The sequence below is a fragment of the Spinacia oleracea genome, chromosome 4 (assembly GCF_020520425.1).
Source record: "Spinacia oleracea cultivar Varoflay chromosome 4, BTI_SOV_V1, whole genome shotgun sequence".
In the NCBI taxonomy this organism is placed as follows: Eukaryota; Viridiplantae; Streptophyta; class Magnoliopsida; order Caryophyllales; family Amaranthaceae; genus Spinacia; species Spinacia oleracea.
Genome location: NC_079490.1, coordinates 188,095,572 through 188,109,383, shown reverse-complemented (window position 1 = coordinate 188,109,383; position 13,812 = coordinate 188,095,572). Strand labels below are relative to the sequence as shown.

Sequence of the window (13,812 nt, the reverse complement as noted above, 5' to 3'; positions counted from 1 at the left end):
TTCCATATGTTCCTCACTTTTTCATTATGTGCGGTCTCCAATGCACTACTTTGACCATTAATAGTTTTAATTTTGCATAAGTACAAATTATATATATAAAAAAAAATGATACTTACACAAATCTATTTTTACATTTAATAGTTGTATTTTTTTTGGGACAAATCTATTTTTTTTTAGGACAAATCTATTTTTTAAAATGTTATATTATTACGTACAAGATATTATATATTCTTAGTTATATTTGGTCATTCTAAACTTGTTTGGAATCATAATTATTTAAGGTTGACAAAATAATAGATCGTTATAATAGGTAACTCTTGTTAAGTATGACAAAGTAATAGAATTATTTTATTCTTCTAAATATTTCGCATATGATAAAATTGATTTGTAAAAGATATTGATTACCTTAAATAATTATTTGATATATATATATGTAACTTTTAAAAAAGTAAATAATAAACGCTGATAGTGACACGTGTCATCTTTACATCGAGCGCCCTGTGTTTTAGTAGAGTATATATATATAGATATATAGATAGATATATTTTAAATTCACGATAAAACGATACTCGGGTCGAATTGGCAATATGAAGCGGGGCCGGACAGGTGAAGATGAGACGGCTCCAACACACGCCCCTCGCCCATAACAAGTACAATTTTTATACTCATCTCCGCTCCATTACGGGGCAAAACCTCTCCCATTCCCACCTATTTGGGACCGATGTGGGGCGGGTTTCATGTACCAACACCCCCATAATAAATTCCACTCTCCCCACCAACACAGCAAATTCAAACTTTGTGCTCGCACGACTCAATCCCCCTCAGGCCTCAGTGCCTCACCCTTTTTCTCTCTCTATTTTACCATTTTTCATTCATCGTTTAACTTAATTACAACAGCAACTTGGAATTCTTCGTCATTCAGGTTCGAACTTCTCTCCTGATCTCACTTTTTGATGGTTTGTTTTTTATTAACATTATTTTGTTTCAAGAATAATAATAATATTTTATATTTGTTAACGAGGCTGTTAATTTTTATTGCAAATTCTTTTTGTTTTCAAGCTTGATTTAAGTTGGCAACTTTATTTAATTTTATAAATTATATACTTGGATAAAATTGTGGTGAAAGTTGCAAGCTTTAGTTCACTTCAGCTCCAGAATTTTCATCCCAAAATCAGGATGAAAGTTGTCAACTTTACTTCATTAGTTGATTATTTTTAGGATTATTTTTGTTTAGAAACAATTTGCAATTTATTTTGATTTTGATAAATATTTTTTTTCTGGGATGGATGTGAAAGATGGTTTAACTGTAGCTTGGGTTTGAGTGTGAAAACTTGACTTAATGATTACTATTCAAGCTTGAGAAAGAAATGGAAATGATAGTATGAACATGAAAATTGAAAAATCATCCCATTTTGTTGTGTTTTGGTGTTTATGCTAGATGGTCTATTTGAGAATTATTGATTGAGCTATATTCTAGTGTAGATTGATTGGCTTATAATCCAGTGTAGAATGATTGAGACTGAGGGTCATTTATCGGCTGTCGGCTAGGAATTATTAATTGATTAGTCGCCCATTATGGCCATTTAAATAGTGTTGCTTGGGTTCTCCCAAACAGTGGCGTATCCAGGATTGCTATATAGGGTATGCAAAATTATTACGACAAAAATTAATGTATCAATGTTCAACACTAAACTAGAAATTAAAGATGCACTATTACGAGTAACGATAATATCAACTAAATACGCTGATAGCAAGCATCGAATCCGGAATCCAACACTTCCCATATAACTACTCTTACCAACAAACCAAAGTAATATTGTGATGTTTATTTGCTTCTAAATTATATTAACTACATTCAAACAGGGTGTGCAAATGTCAACCCTCCATCTACACTAGATCCGCCCCTGGTCCCAAACTCGCCTTCACGGGCAGCGTGCTTGGGTACGTGGGTGGCCTTGAGAGTCAAGTTGTTGTCTTCTTTAAAATGACGCTAGATATAACTGTTAGATATCTAACACAACACAAGCTACATTAGTGACAAAAAGTCTCTTTTCTTTGAACTGAACATAAGGACAAATAGCCTTTCATTTCCCCTAATCTTTATGACCATGGAGGTAGTGGAGAATCTTGTAGCTTATGGCAATTTATCGTTTGGTAAGTCTTTGAAGTTATTACGAATAATATGGAAAAGTGACATTGACATATGTATTGTTACTAGTTTAAGAAACATGATAGTATGAGTGTATGGCACTTTCCGGAAGCAGTCAAGTTGGGTAAAGGAAACGTTAAAGACTCCTGTAGTTGTATTCTACAGTGATTTGTCTTAATGTGAATGTAAGTTCATGTTTTTTTGTGTTCTAATCATAGTCACTGACTCCTTGGTACCTCTCTTCATGCTGCTTTCCCTCATGTACGATCACTGGAGTTGAATTCTGCATAGCTCATTCTCATAATATCTATTCCTTCAGGGTGTACTAGTATAGAGATTGGATCCATGTCGGATTCTTTGTCATTCACAGGTGCAGAAGATAGTATCCGGCTGCTTCCTGCAGTTAATGATGACCATGGAGGTGTCATTGTGGATTTGGAGGAGCCTATGGATTCCAAGGTCTTCATTGGTGCCCTTAGAGCCTCAATGTCCCATTGGAAGCACGCGGTATGTTATTGTTTCCTCATGTATTCATTTATTTCTTGATGAATGACAGTTGCTGCCTGTCACTGCATTTCAGACTAGCCTTGTTTTAATTGCTTATGCATATGCATATGCATATGCACATTATGTGTTGGCAGGGAAAAAAGGGTGTGTGGATAAAACTTCCCATTGAACTTGCAAACCTTGTTGAAACTGTGGTCAAGGTACGCCACAAGCAGGAAACACAAATAAAGGAAATTAGATTGACATCAATTAGTTCTGCATATCTTTTGAGTCTGAAGTCGACAAGATACCAACTTTCCAGTCTACTTTGTGGATTTGTAGCTTTCATTCTGTAATCATCTTATGTTGATTATAGGAGGGCTTTTGGTATCATCATGCAGAGCCAAATTATCTAATGCTGGTTTACTGGATTCCTGAAACTATTAATACACTCCCTGCAAATGCTACACATCGTGTTGGAGTTGGTGCTATTGTCTTAACAGAGAAAAGAGAGGTATGCATTGTTTTTTTCTTGCCCCTAAGATTCTTCTGCATAAAATGATCTATATCTATAATTCTATACAGCGCATTTTACTGTCCTGCAAATCAGTTTTAATGCCCAACTACAGTGTTCTAATTCTGTATAGCACATTTGACTGTTCTGCAAATCAGTTTTAATGCCCAACTACAGTGTTCTAATTCTATATAGCGCATTTGACTGTCCTGCGAATTGGTTTTAATGCCTAACTACAGAGTCACTCATCTTAGTCGTAATCCAGAATTCCAGATAGCTTATTTTCTATGTTTTGCTTTGTATTTCTATTAGTTTAATTGAGTCTGATCAGTCGGTGTTTGTAGATGCTTGTAGTACAGGAAAAGAGTGGCAGACTTCGAGGAACAGGTGTCTGGAAGATCCCTACTGGAATCGTGGATGAGGTATATTGCTAAGAGACTTTCACTCTCCACTTCCATTTTATTGTTGCCTTGTGCATGTTGTAAGTTTCTATAGGTTATTTTTACCATGTAGAGAGAGGATATATGTGCAGCAGCCATCAGAGAAGTTAAGGAAGAGACAGGAGTAAGTGGTCTCTTGATATCATATACAAAGTATTTTTCCACTATGGAAGAAGACTCCAATTCTTGCTAATTTTAATTCTGCCGCTTTAGGTTGATGCAGAATTTGTCGAGGTAGTAGCTTTCAGGTATGAACCAATATATTATGCTTTTGAAATTTGAACTTTGTCACACGTGGAACTGTTTGAGGGTGCTTCAAAAATGTTGGGTCCCTAATTTCTGCTTCCTTGTAATTCCATGATGCTATCTTCATTTAGGGCTTATGGTACATAAATAAGCCTAGTCTTTGTCTCCTTTTATTAAACTTTTCTTGAACATGGTATGCAATCTGAATTCTGGTAAATGTGTGTTTTAGGTTCCTTAAGGTGGAATTGAATGAGTGGAACTTGAATATAATTGAAGAAACCTGTAAAATTCATAGAGTAAATGGATTCTTTCAGCCCATAACTGATTATACTTAAATATGAAGCACTATGTTTCAATGTAGGGAAATCTTGCACGTTGGTTGATGCTCAGAAGTATGCATATATTACATGAATGTAGTTTATTAGGTGGATCACAGAACCAGGAATCTTACGCTTTGATTTGTTCTTAATTTTATCATTTTCCAGGCAAACTCACAAAGCATTCTTTGATAAGTCAGATTTATTCTTTTTGTGCTTCTTGCGCCCTTTATCTTTCAAAATTCAGAAGCAAGAATTGGAGATAGAGGCAGCTCAGGTACTAACTTAAGCATAAAAAAATAGTTCCATATGTTATTGTTGGTGTTCATGTTGCTTTATCGCTGCTGCTTTAAAGCCTTTCTACTTCTTATGGGATGAACATAGATGTCTGTGTTGAGAAAATTTGATATCGTGGAGATATTATCTGCTTCTTTCATGTAGAATTCTAGCCAACATGTAGTCCATGTCTGCAAAACTGTCTATCTTTTGTGCTTCAATGTTCAAACCTGTTTAATTATTTACTCTAGATTAGACCTGGTTATACGACGGGTCGGGTCACGGTCGGTGCATGTCAAAAGCGGGTCGGGTAATGAAAGGGTCAAAATGGGCGGGTCAAAGCAGGTTGCGGGCCGATAGTGGGCGGGTAAATAAATGAAAAAAAAGGTTGTATGGTGAATAAGAAACTATCCATATAATTTTTTGCATCATAACTATTTTAGTTTTCAAAATTATTGTGTTATAAGTTTGGTCCTATATTGACCCTGTCCAATAAATGCTATGTCCAATAAGAACCCTATTAACTTGATCTAAACCCTATAATCGTTGGGCTACCCTGTCCAATAACCAGGTCTACTCTAGAACACTACTCCGTATGATTGAATTGATGGCTCTGGTAAATGTGAGAGTGAAGTATGGCTGTTTTACCTTGATATCTCTTTAGCTAGGAAGGAAAAATCAATGTCTGACAGTCACCTATAAACTGTTTTTTAAGCGCGGAGGGAGTTTTGAACTCTTGGTGTACTATGCTTGGCAAGCACACAGTGGATCTTATACGAATTAATGTACTCCGTATATTGCTTGAGATTGTTAAAGACACAAGTCTGAATTAAACTTGACAATTCCTTGAGCATTTTAGTTGCATATCATGAATTCAATATTTTTAATACATAATTTCTATCCTTTCTGTAGTGGATGTCTATACCAGAATTCACTGCTCAACCTTTCGCCCAGAAATCTAGTCTTTTCAAGCACATAGCTGATCTCTGTTTAGTGAAGCTGGACAAGAATTATGCTGGATTTTGCTCAGTGTCATCCTCATCCTCATCCTCATCCGAAGATAAACCACCTTATATATACATGAATACCAGAGATTTGCATCGCTCAGGCCACACAACCACAAATCGACTATGAAGCATTGTAGTCGGATCGTGTTGTAACTTCTTAATTTAGCTTCCTATTTATTCAAGTTCTTTATCCCCTCACTGAACACCATTCTATTATCTTCACAAGCTTAGAGTTTTGAGGCTTGTATTAGTGACAACGCTTTGTGTGAAATTCTTGGCCTAAGCATGGAATTAAAACTCGGCCGTTCCGTTACGTAACGGCCGTTCTGTAACCTATTTTGGATTTGCCGTTACGCGAAAACCCGTTACGTTACGGTTTGACAAAAATCACGTCTTTCTCCCCGCGACGTCCGTTACGTAACGGTGAATTGCCGCGTTAGACGTTTTTTTCTCCGTTACACCGTTCTTTTACATAAATTGACCAAAAATATTTTTGTAATTAGTTATGTAATTTATGAAACATGATATTTTCATATTAGGATAGATTTGGTTATATTGTCTTGATATAATACTTTTTAGACTAAAAATGTAATAATAAGGCTTAGACATGCTAACGTGGTTTTTTTCAAAAAATTCACACCGCGTTAGCCGCGATCCGTTCTATTCTTCCGTTACAAGCGGTTTCCGCGACAACGCGACCGTTACCGCGAACGCGACCGAATCCGCGTTTTTTTTCTATGGGCCTAAGTAATCTCGCCAGTCAAGAGAAACCTAAGACCATTCTCATTTCTCTCTGATTTAATCTGGGCAATTGTATAAGAATAAGTTCGAATACGCTGCCGGTTGACGGTTGTAGTATAAAACTAGCTTTTGTGCCCGTTCTTTTAACGGGCGGTTGTATAGTGGTTATTTAGTGTATCTGTTTAAGTACTAATTTTATTGAACTTGTGATTTTAAATAGAATATATGATTTAAATAGAGGTAAATTTTGAAGGTTGAAAGAATATATATAATAGTGTATTAATATTGAGTGTTAATCGAGAAGATGAAGTGGAAGATGTAGAATTAATAGATTGGTGAATTGATGTTATATGAGGAAGATGAAGTGAAAGAGGTGGTTGGAGTTGCATAATATATCAAACAGAAAAGAAAAAATAAAATAAAAAACCAAATTGATGTAGGAAAGAATGGATGACACGTATCATCTAATCAAATGTAGTGACACGTATCATCTAATCAAATGTGGTTTTGCTTTTTAAATACTAGGTATAGATTACTTGTACAACTGATAATGTAAAGCATTCCATCTAATAGTTGGAAATTTAAACTGAGTAAGCTGCCATTTTTTGTGAAACTTCTATTATGTTTATGTACTGGTATGATTCCATTGCAAGAAAATTAGGCGATATCTCTTTAACAATGTTGTATCAAGAGACGATAAAAGCCCGATGCGGTGATGCCTCATATTTTAATTTACATGGGTTATTCATGAAGAACAAACTCAAACACCTCAAGAACAAATGTCATTAAGGAGATCCACTAGAGAAAGGAGACGTCCAAGTCCTGGTGATTATGTTATATTTCTTCGTGAACATGAGGATGGTTTTGAATTACAGGAGGGTGATCCAATCAACTTCTATCAAGCCATGCAAAGTCATAATAATTCTCAAAAGTGGAATGATACCATGAATGTGGAGATCAAGAAAAAATCAAAGGTCTTTTATGTGTATCTCTTATTTTATAATGGATTTAATAGGAGATATAAAAGACTTTATATGCAGGTGTTAGAATTAGGGTTATGGTCCCCGATTCGTATGATTTTTTTATTCAGCTGATATCTCATTGTCAATAGAATATAAAAGGAGACCATATATAGTTGGAAAAATCTAAAATCCACCACTCACCAATCGGATGAAATAAGGTATGCTTCCACAATTATGTCATGGCAATTAATCGAGTATGAAGTATTTAGTTTGGAGTAAATCTAAGTATCTAACAACTGTACACACCCCATCTCCACCGCCCGATCCCTTGTTTGTGGCCTTTGCCAAAATATCCGGCCAAACAAAGAACTTGTGACAAATCATATACATACGACCATACCAATGGGCGGACCTATATGGCCCTGGAGGGGTCCATAGGGACCCCCATTATTTGAAAAAAAAATCTATTAAATTGATATTGAGGTAATTAATTGAACTTGAATATTTAATACTGTATATTAATAATTAACTTATAGTGTAAACAATGAAATGTATTTGTAGCTTAGTGGTTGCTTGATTACCATGTTTCAAGGGATACCCAAGTTCAAATCCTACAAAGAAAGAATGTTGAAGATAAATTTTTTTCCACTTTCTGCCTTTTACTTGTCCTTTTATTGATCCTCTAAATTATTCATGTTTTTTTTACCCTTTGTTGGTCGTTTTTTCTTCATCATTCTCCTTTATTCATTTATTATTTTATATGATTCAAGATTTTGTTTTTACAAAAATACAAAATATTAGTAGTGTTACTTTTTTCTTCAAAATTATTTTGTAATTGACACAGGATATATAAGTAATTTATTATATACCCTATTTTTATAGACTTATAGTTGCATGTTTTTTTGAACTTTTAAAAGGCCTAATTATATAATATCGTAATACCCCATAAATTGAAAATGATATTCCTATTTTTTTTATTAGTGTCGTTTTGTGCAATTTGTTCGGCGACAATTGTAATAAAAAATCTCCTTTAAAGTATGAAAACTTGTCATATACAGTCTTTTTTTTCCATTTTGTTTGAAATCGCACCAAGTTAACCTTGTAATTTGGATTAGGTGTTGATTTTTATTGTTATGAAACCAAAAATAAAAGTTCCTAAATCTTCCACATATTTTACTATACCGTTTATAATATGTTAACTACTTACCTTTCAACGTTAACTCCCTAAAATGAGAAAATAAGAGAAATTATTAAGCAAATTAAAAAAAAAATTGGACCCATATTTGTAAATTCCTGGATCAGCCCCTGACCATACCTACCGTCTTTATCACTAAGTGAAGGACTTATTTATATTTTATAAATAGATAGGAGCATTTTTTTCTTATAATTTCAAATCACACCCAGGTCATTTCACATAAATATTTTAAAAAATGATTATTATATGCGACTAAAACGACTATGTTGGTAGTACCTTCGTGATCATATGTTGACATCTAAATAATACAAGTAACATACTTGATACTCCGTAACCGGCAGCGTATACATACTAGTAATATATGTATACAAGTCTATATTGTTCACCCTGTGATGCGGAACTTTTGTTGATGCTAATGTGTCACCCTATCTACGGAGGTATCAGATATGCGCTGACATGATCTTCTTACAACATGTAAAATATACATAAGCAAATGTTTTCTAGAGAGAAGGTAGAGAAAAATAGTTAAGGTAGGTGAGAATCAAATAAATGTTCTTTCACCTTGGTATTTGGACTATTTATAAGGCTAGGGTCAAATCCCAAAACCTAGCTATCTGATTGGTTAACTTCCTTGATGAGGACATGTATCCTTATTAGGTATTTGGATAGAGGATTTAGTGACCTCTTAGGTTGGGCCTTCGACTCTACATTCTGCCTCATAGTTTAATTGCATGGTCTGTACCTTATACGGAATACATGACACTTAGGCATAGTTGGTGACACATGTCGCGTTGCGATTGGCCCAGGGTGGACAAGCTAGTGATTTATGCCACATCATTTGTCCCTCAAGAAGGCTATGTAAGTGAAGTTTCTTCACTTAGTTTTTACCTTTGTTGCTTCGTCCTCTGGCGTGGTGATGTGTGACACTTGTTTCTTACTCTTACCCCTCTATATACCTTGCCATTTCAATTACTCCCTCTCATTTTTAGAGAATCTTTGAGAGCTCTTTCTGAAGGCGATTTCCGTCATCACTTAACCACCACCAGGCGATTTCCGACCGCCGTGGAGTTCATACATGTTCTTGAGAACCTTCTTTCATTTCACAACTCAAGGAACATTGGAGTACTTGCCATTTTGATTTAAGAAGGTAATTATCACGTTTTAAGGAAATTATTTGTTATTTTCTTGTTTTTCTTTCGTATGGCGGGCCGTTCTGGTTTTAGGGACGACAGTCTTGTGTCAACTGCCCCTCCTTAGCGAGGTTGATACTCCTCGTCTTAAGAAAGTCATTTGCCTTTCTTGTGCAGGACGTCATGGTAAGAATAGAGGAACTTTCAACAAAAGGCGCATCAGAGTCAAGACGAGCATAACCTTCTAGGAGAGAATCCAAGTCCTGCGTATGCAGGGCCGTCAGGAACTGTTGACGAATTTGAGTGTGATTCCTCTTCCCAGGTGGGGGGTGAGGAGGATATGGAATCAAGACGCTCTGGGAGAACGACGCCATCTTCTTCAAATAGTGAACAAGGTCATCTTCCTCCATCCCAAATTTTTCCTCTTCAGACGTGGCTAGAATTTTTGAAGGAGGAGGGGCAGAGTATAGGGACTCTTTGAACTTGGACAAGAGCTATGACTTTCGTATGCCGGGAGGCATGGAGTGTACTACCACCGGCTTGGTAGACGATAAGTTTGTCGTTTACGCATCCACTTTGAAGTTGGGGTTGAGATTTCCTCCTCACCCATCTGTAATAGAGATGTCGTGTATATGAAGATTACATGGAGCTAACGACTCATAAGCAGAGCGTCACGTGCCATGCAAACTTTCTCATAAGCACCTTTTAATATATAGTACTAGTCTTATATGCACGCGATGCATGCGAATATAAAAAACAAATTTGTATTATTACATTTAAACCTAAAATAACATGTAAAAAATATAATATAAATGCGATGCGTGCGAATATAAGAAACATATAGAGTACGATAGATAGAGCCGAACGCATGGTAATAATTTATTCAAGGGGCTAGATTGATTAAAATTCTTCTTTGAGTTTTTTCTATTGGATAGGTTGTCATTATATTCTTCATTCTATAAGTAAGGATGGTATTTTAGTAATTCAAAGGGACATCAAAAGTGAATTTACTAATATAACGTGTCACCCTTAATTACTTAAAGAGTGGCCTAAAATAAAGAATAGGGTCCATATACTTTGGTAAGGTATTTAATAGGACAATTCTCGTGGGCCTCGGTCATCTGATATGCTTTTTCACGTGCTATGTCTACCCAACCCCCCTCTCCCCCGCCAGCTCAGCTGCTACTAAATTAACTCTACTTGTTTACTCAACACAAATTAATTGTTTTTTGTTTTACTATTCCAGCTTACATCTGCTCCTTTAATCAATCAATGGAAAAATAATACTAGTATAATACTGTAAATCACAATCCAATTAAAAATAATACCAAGTACAAAGCATTTTTTTTTTATTACGGAGTACAGTATACCGTTATTCTATTTTCTACTCCCTCCGTCCCTTAATACTCGCACCGGTTTGACCGGTGCGGAGTTTAAGACATTTGAATTGACTTATTAATTTAATGGAGTGTTAGTTGATAGTGGGGTAATTTTTAATATTGTTAGTGGGAAATGTGTAAGAGGTGGGGAGTGGTGAGTGGGGGTGTTAATTTTTAAATGATTTTTTGTAGAGAATAGGGGGTATAGGTGGGGTTAGTAAGTAAGTGTTAGAAATAATATAATATTGGTATAAATTTCCATTTATAGAAGCGGTGCAAGTATTAAGGGACGGAGGGAGTAAATGTTAAATCATTTCTGAATATAGACATCGTACGTAGTATTGTTTTTTTTTTTTTTTTGTGTTAGCACCCGGTTCACCCTTAGTAGCCCTAATTGTTAGGTTCCAGTCCCCTACCAATTGTTGTTGCGGGGGATCGAACACGAGTTCTCCCTACCAAGTTCAGCCTCAATCACCACTGAACCAACAAGCAATTGGTTCGTACGTAGTATTGTAGTAATAAGATGTGTGTGGGTAACAAGATGAACCGAAAAGTTGTACATTATTGTATTCCACGGGCTTTGTCGATTCGTGGAGAAGGTTAGCCATCTGATCATAAATTTCATGCTTCTTTAAATAGAGATGAACCTGTTAGTCAATTAAGGAGTACTTCATGACACATAAGATTAAGAAGTACTCCCTTCGTCCCGGAATACTCGACCCGGTTTGATCGGCACAGAGTCTAAGAGACCTGAATTGACTTATTTAATTTAATAGGTATGACACAAGTTTTGATCGCATTGACTGCGTTTGAGACCGGTATTTGTACATTCGACCTGATATCTTGCCGTAAATCATTCAAACCAATTGCACAAAACAATTTGATAAATTGATACATTATGGTCTCTAACTCCATGGCAATGGCATCTATCATGAATATCATTTTTCCTTCCATATAATTTCTTGAAAAATATGTAAATGGATACAACAAGTAGAAAATAAACACGTTAATAAATTAACCCATATCACCATAAATTATCTTCAATTATGTGTGTCTACCAATTTCTTAAACACAAATTACAATCAATCAAAAGTAAGAAACAACATCAAATTCCTAACCCCCCAAAAATAAATAAAAAATCACACACAAAAAACAACATAAATAATTTGAGCACACAAAAACCTAAAAAAAAAAGAAATTATCAAAAAATTACAGGACAATAATTTGGGCACACAATAAATTCATAATTCAATTTTTAATTTTCTTTTTTTGTAAAACAAACCCAAATTAATTATTTCCGCATTTTACTTTTACCTCAACGCAACGGCTCGTTTCATCCTTTCTATACCAACATAGAAACCATCACCCAAAAACCCACCGACACAATCAACATCGACAACCCCTTCACTCTCTCTCCTCCATAACTCGAGTCATCCGCAGCGTCTGAGTCGTCCGATGGCCCATCTGCCGGAGAATCAGCCGGTGAGTCAGATGAGTCGTCAGTTGGAGGTGCTGGTGGAGACTTATGGTGGTTCTTCTTCTTCGACGACTTCGGTGCTTCAGCCTCCGGTGCCGGCGCCGGAGCTGGAGAAATCTCTGCCTTCTTGAAGATCTCCTTCGGCTTCAACACCTTATCGATGGTGTAAATTGCGACCGGCTCTTCGTCATATAGGGTTCCGGTGACTTTAGTGGTCAAAATCTTAGTCTTCAATGTGACCGTCTGACCTTCATTCTGGACTGTGAAATCGAACTTCTTCTTACCGTCGGTGGCCAGAGTGTTCATCAATCCGTTGCTTGATTTGAGCATCGCCATGGAATAGTAGATCGGAACTCCATGGAAGAGGAGCAGAGAGTTCTTCTCGTCTTTAGTTAGGTTTTTGAACTTGGGGAGGAAGCTCTTGAACGCGTCGTCGGTGGGGCAGAAGACGGTCAAACCGCCCTCAGCGTTGGTGGTGTAAACGGCGAGTGTATCGGGGAATGAATTGAGTGTGTCGGCGAAGGCTTTACAGCCGTGAGCTGACATAATGTCGGTAATGTTCTCTGCCTCCGGTGCCGGGGAGGGGGCCATGGCGTCGGGGTTTGACAAAACATGACTGATTTGGATGATGGAAATGTTGTAAGGAATTTCTTTGACTGATTTAACAAAGCTAGCATCTAAGCTAAGAGTGCCGTCGTCGTCGGCGTCTTTTGTAGCTGCAAAGCCGACTTTACCGCCTTTTAAGTCAGTAATATTGACGAATCCGGAGGTTCCAGGGGCGGAGCCGGTAGCTTGGTACATTGTAGCGGCAAGGGCGGTGCCGTCGGTGATTTGGTGGAGTTTCTTGGCACCAAAGTAATCAAGGAGGACATGGAGGGACAGTACATTTTTGAGGGAGGGAATGGGGAGGTGTTTGGCGAGGAGAGCGTTCATGGCGCCATTATCGACGGCGAGGACGGTGATGGTTTCACGGGTGTTGATCTCGGGGGCAAGGTGGGTGGTGGTGAGGTAGTGGTTGAAGGTGGAAAATTCAGGGAATTTGGCTAGGATTTTGGTGATGTTGTGAGCATTGGTGGTGGTGGGGGAGAATGTGAGGAGGAGGAGGAGCAATGCTCCATAGAGGAGAGTTTGCATTGTGGTTGTGGTTGTGGTTGTGATTGGGGTGGAGGGAGAAAGTGAGAGGGAAATGAATGGTAAGAGAATATGGGATAGGAAGATTGGGAAATGGGAGTGTTCTGAAGAGAGTAAAGTAGAGAGTGTGGAGCTAGCTAGAGTGAGTGTGAAGTTTGTTGGAAAGTGGGTTTAGAGTTGGGGTGGATTTACAAGTTGAGCCATCAAGAATTTTTTATTTTGGTGTACCACCCGGTTCACCCTTATGGCTAATCCGGACTCGGCGATTTAGTGGTGATTGAGGCTGAACTTGGTAGGGAGGACCCGTGTTCGATCCACCGCAACAACAATTGGGAGGGGAATGAAACCTATCCACTCAAAAC

At 37.1% G+C, this 13,812-nt stretch overlaps 2 protein-coding genes across 2 annotated transcripts; one reads left to right on the top strand and one right to left on the bottom strand.

Annotated features, from left to right (window-relative positions):
- Positions 1 to 740: 740 nt before the first annotated feature.
- LOC110782745 (nudix hydrolase 2) lies at positions 741 to 5,822 on the top strand. Its single transcript, XM_021986975.2, has 9 exons — positions 741 to 922; positions 2,469 to 2,656; positions 2,791 to 2,856; positions 3,012 to 3,149; positions 3,494 to 3,571; positions 3,663 to 3,713; positions 3,803 to 3,837; positions 4,321 to 4,429; positions 5,341 to 5,822. Exons 2-9 carry the CDS (start codon positions 2,495 to 2,497, stop codon positions 5,560 to 5,562), a joined length of 861 nt encoding a protein of 286 aa, XP_021842667.2. The 5' UTR covers positions 741 to 922; positions 2,469 to 2,494; the 3' UTR covers positions 5,563 to 5,822.
- A 6,011-nt stretch (positions 5,823 to 11,833) lies between these two features.
- Positions 11,834 to 13,595, bottom strand: LOC110782744 (fasciclin-like arabinogalactan protein 1). The gene has a single exon (XM_021986974.2). The coding sequence runs from the start codon at positions 13,451 to 13,453 to the stop codon at positions 12,185 to 12,187; it is 1,269 nt and encodes a 422-aa protein (XP_021842666.1). The 5' UTR covers positions 13,454 to 13,595; the 3' UTR covers positions 11,834 to 12,184.
- Positions 13,596 to 13,812: the final 217 nt, after the last annotated feature.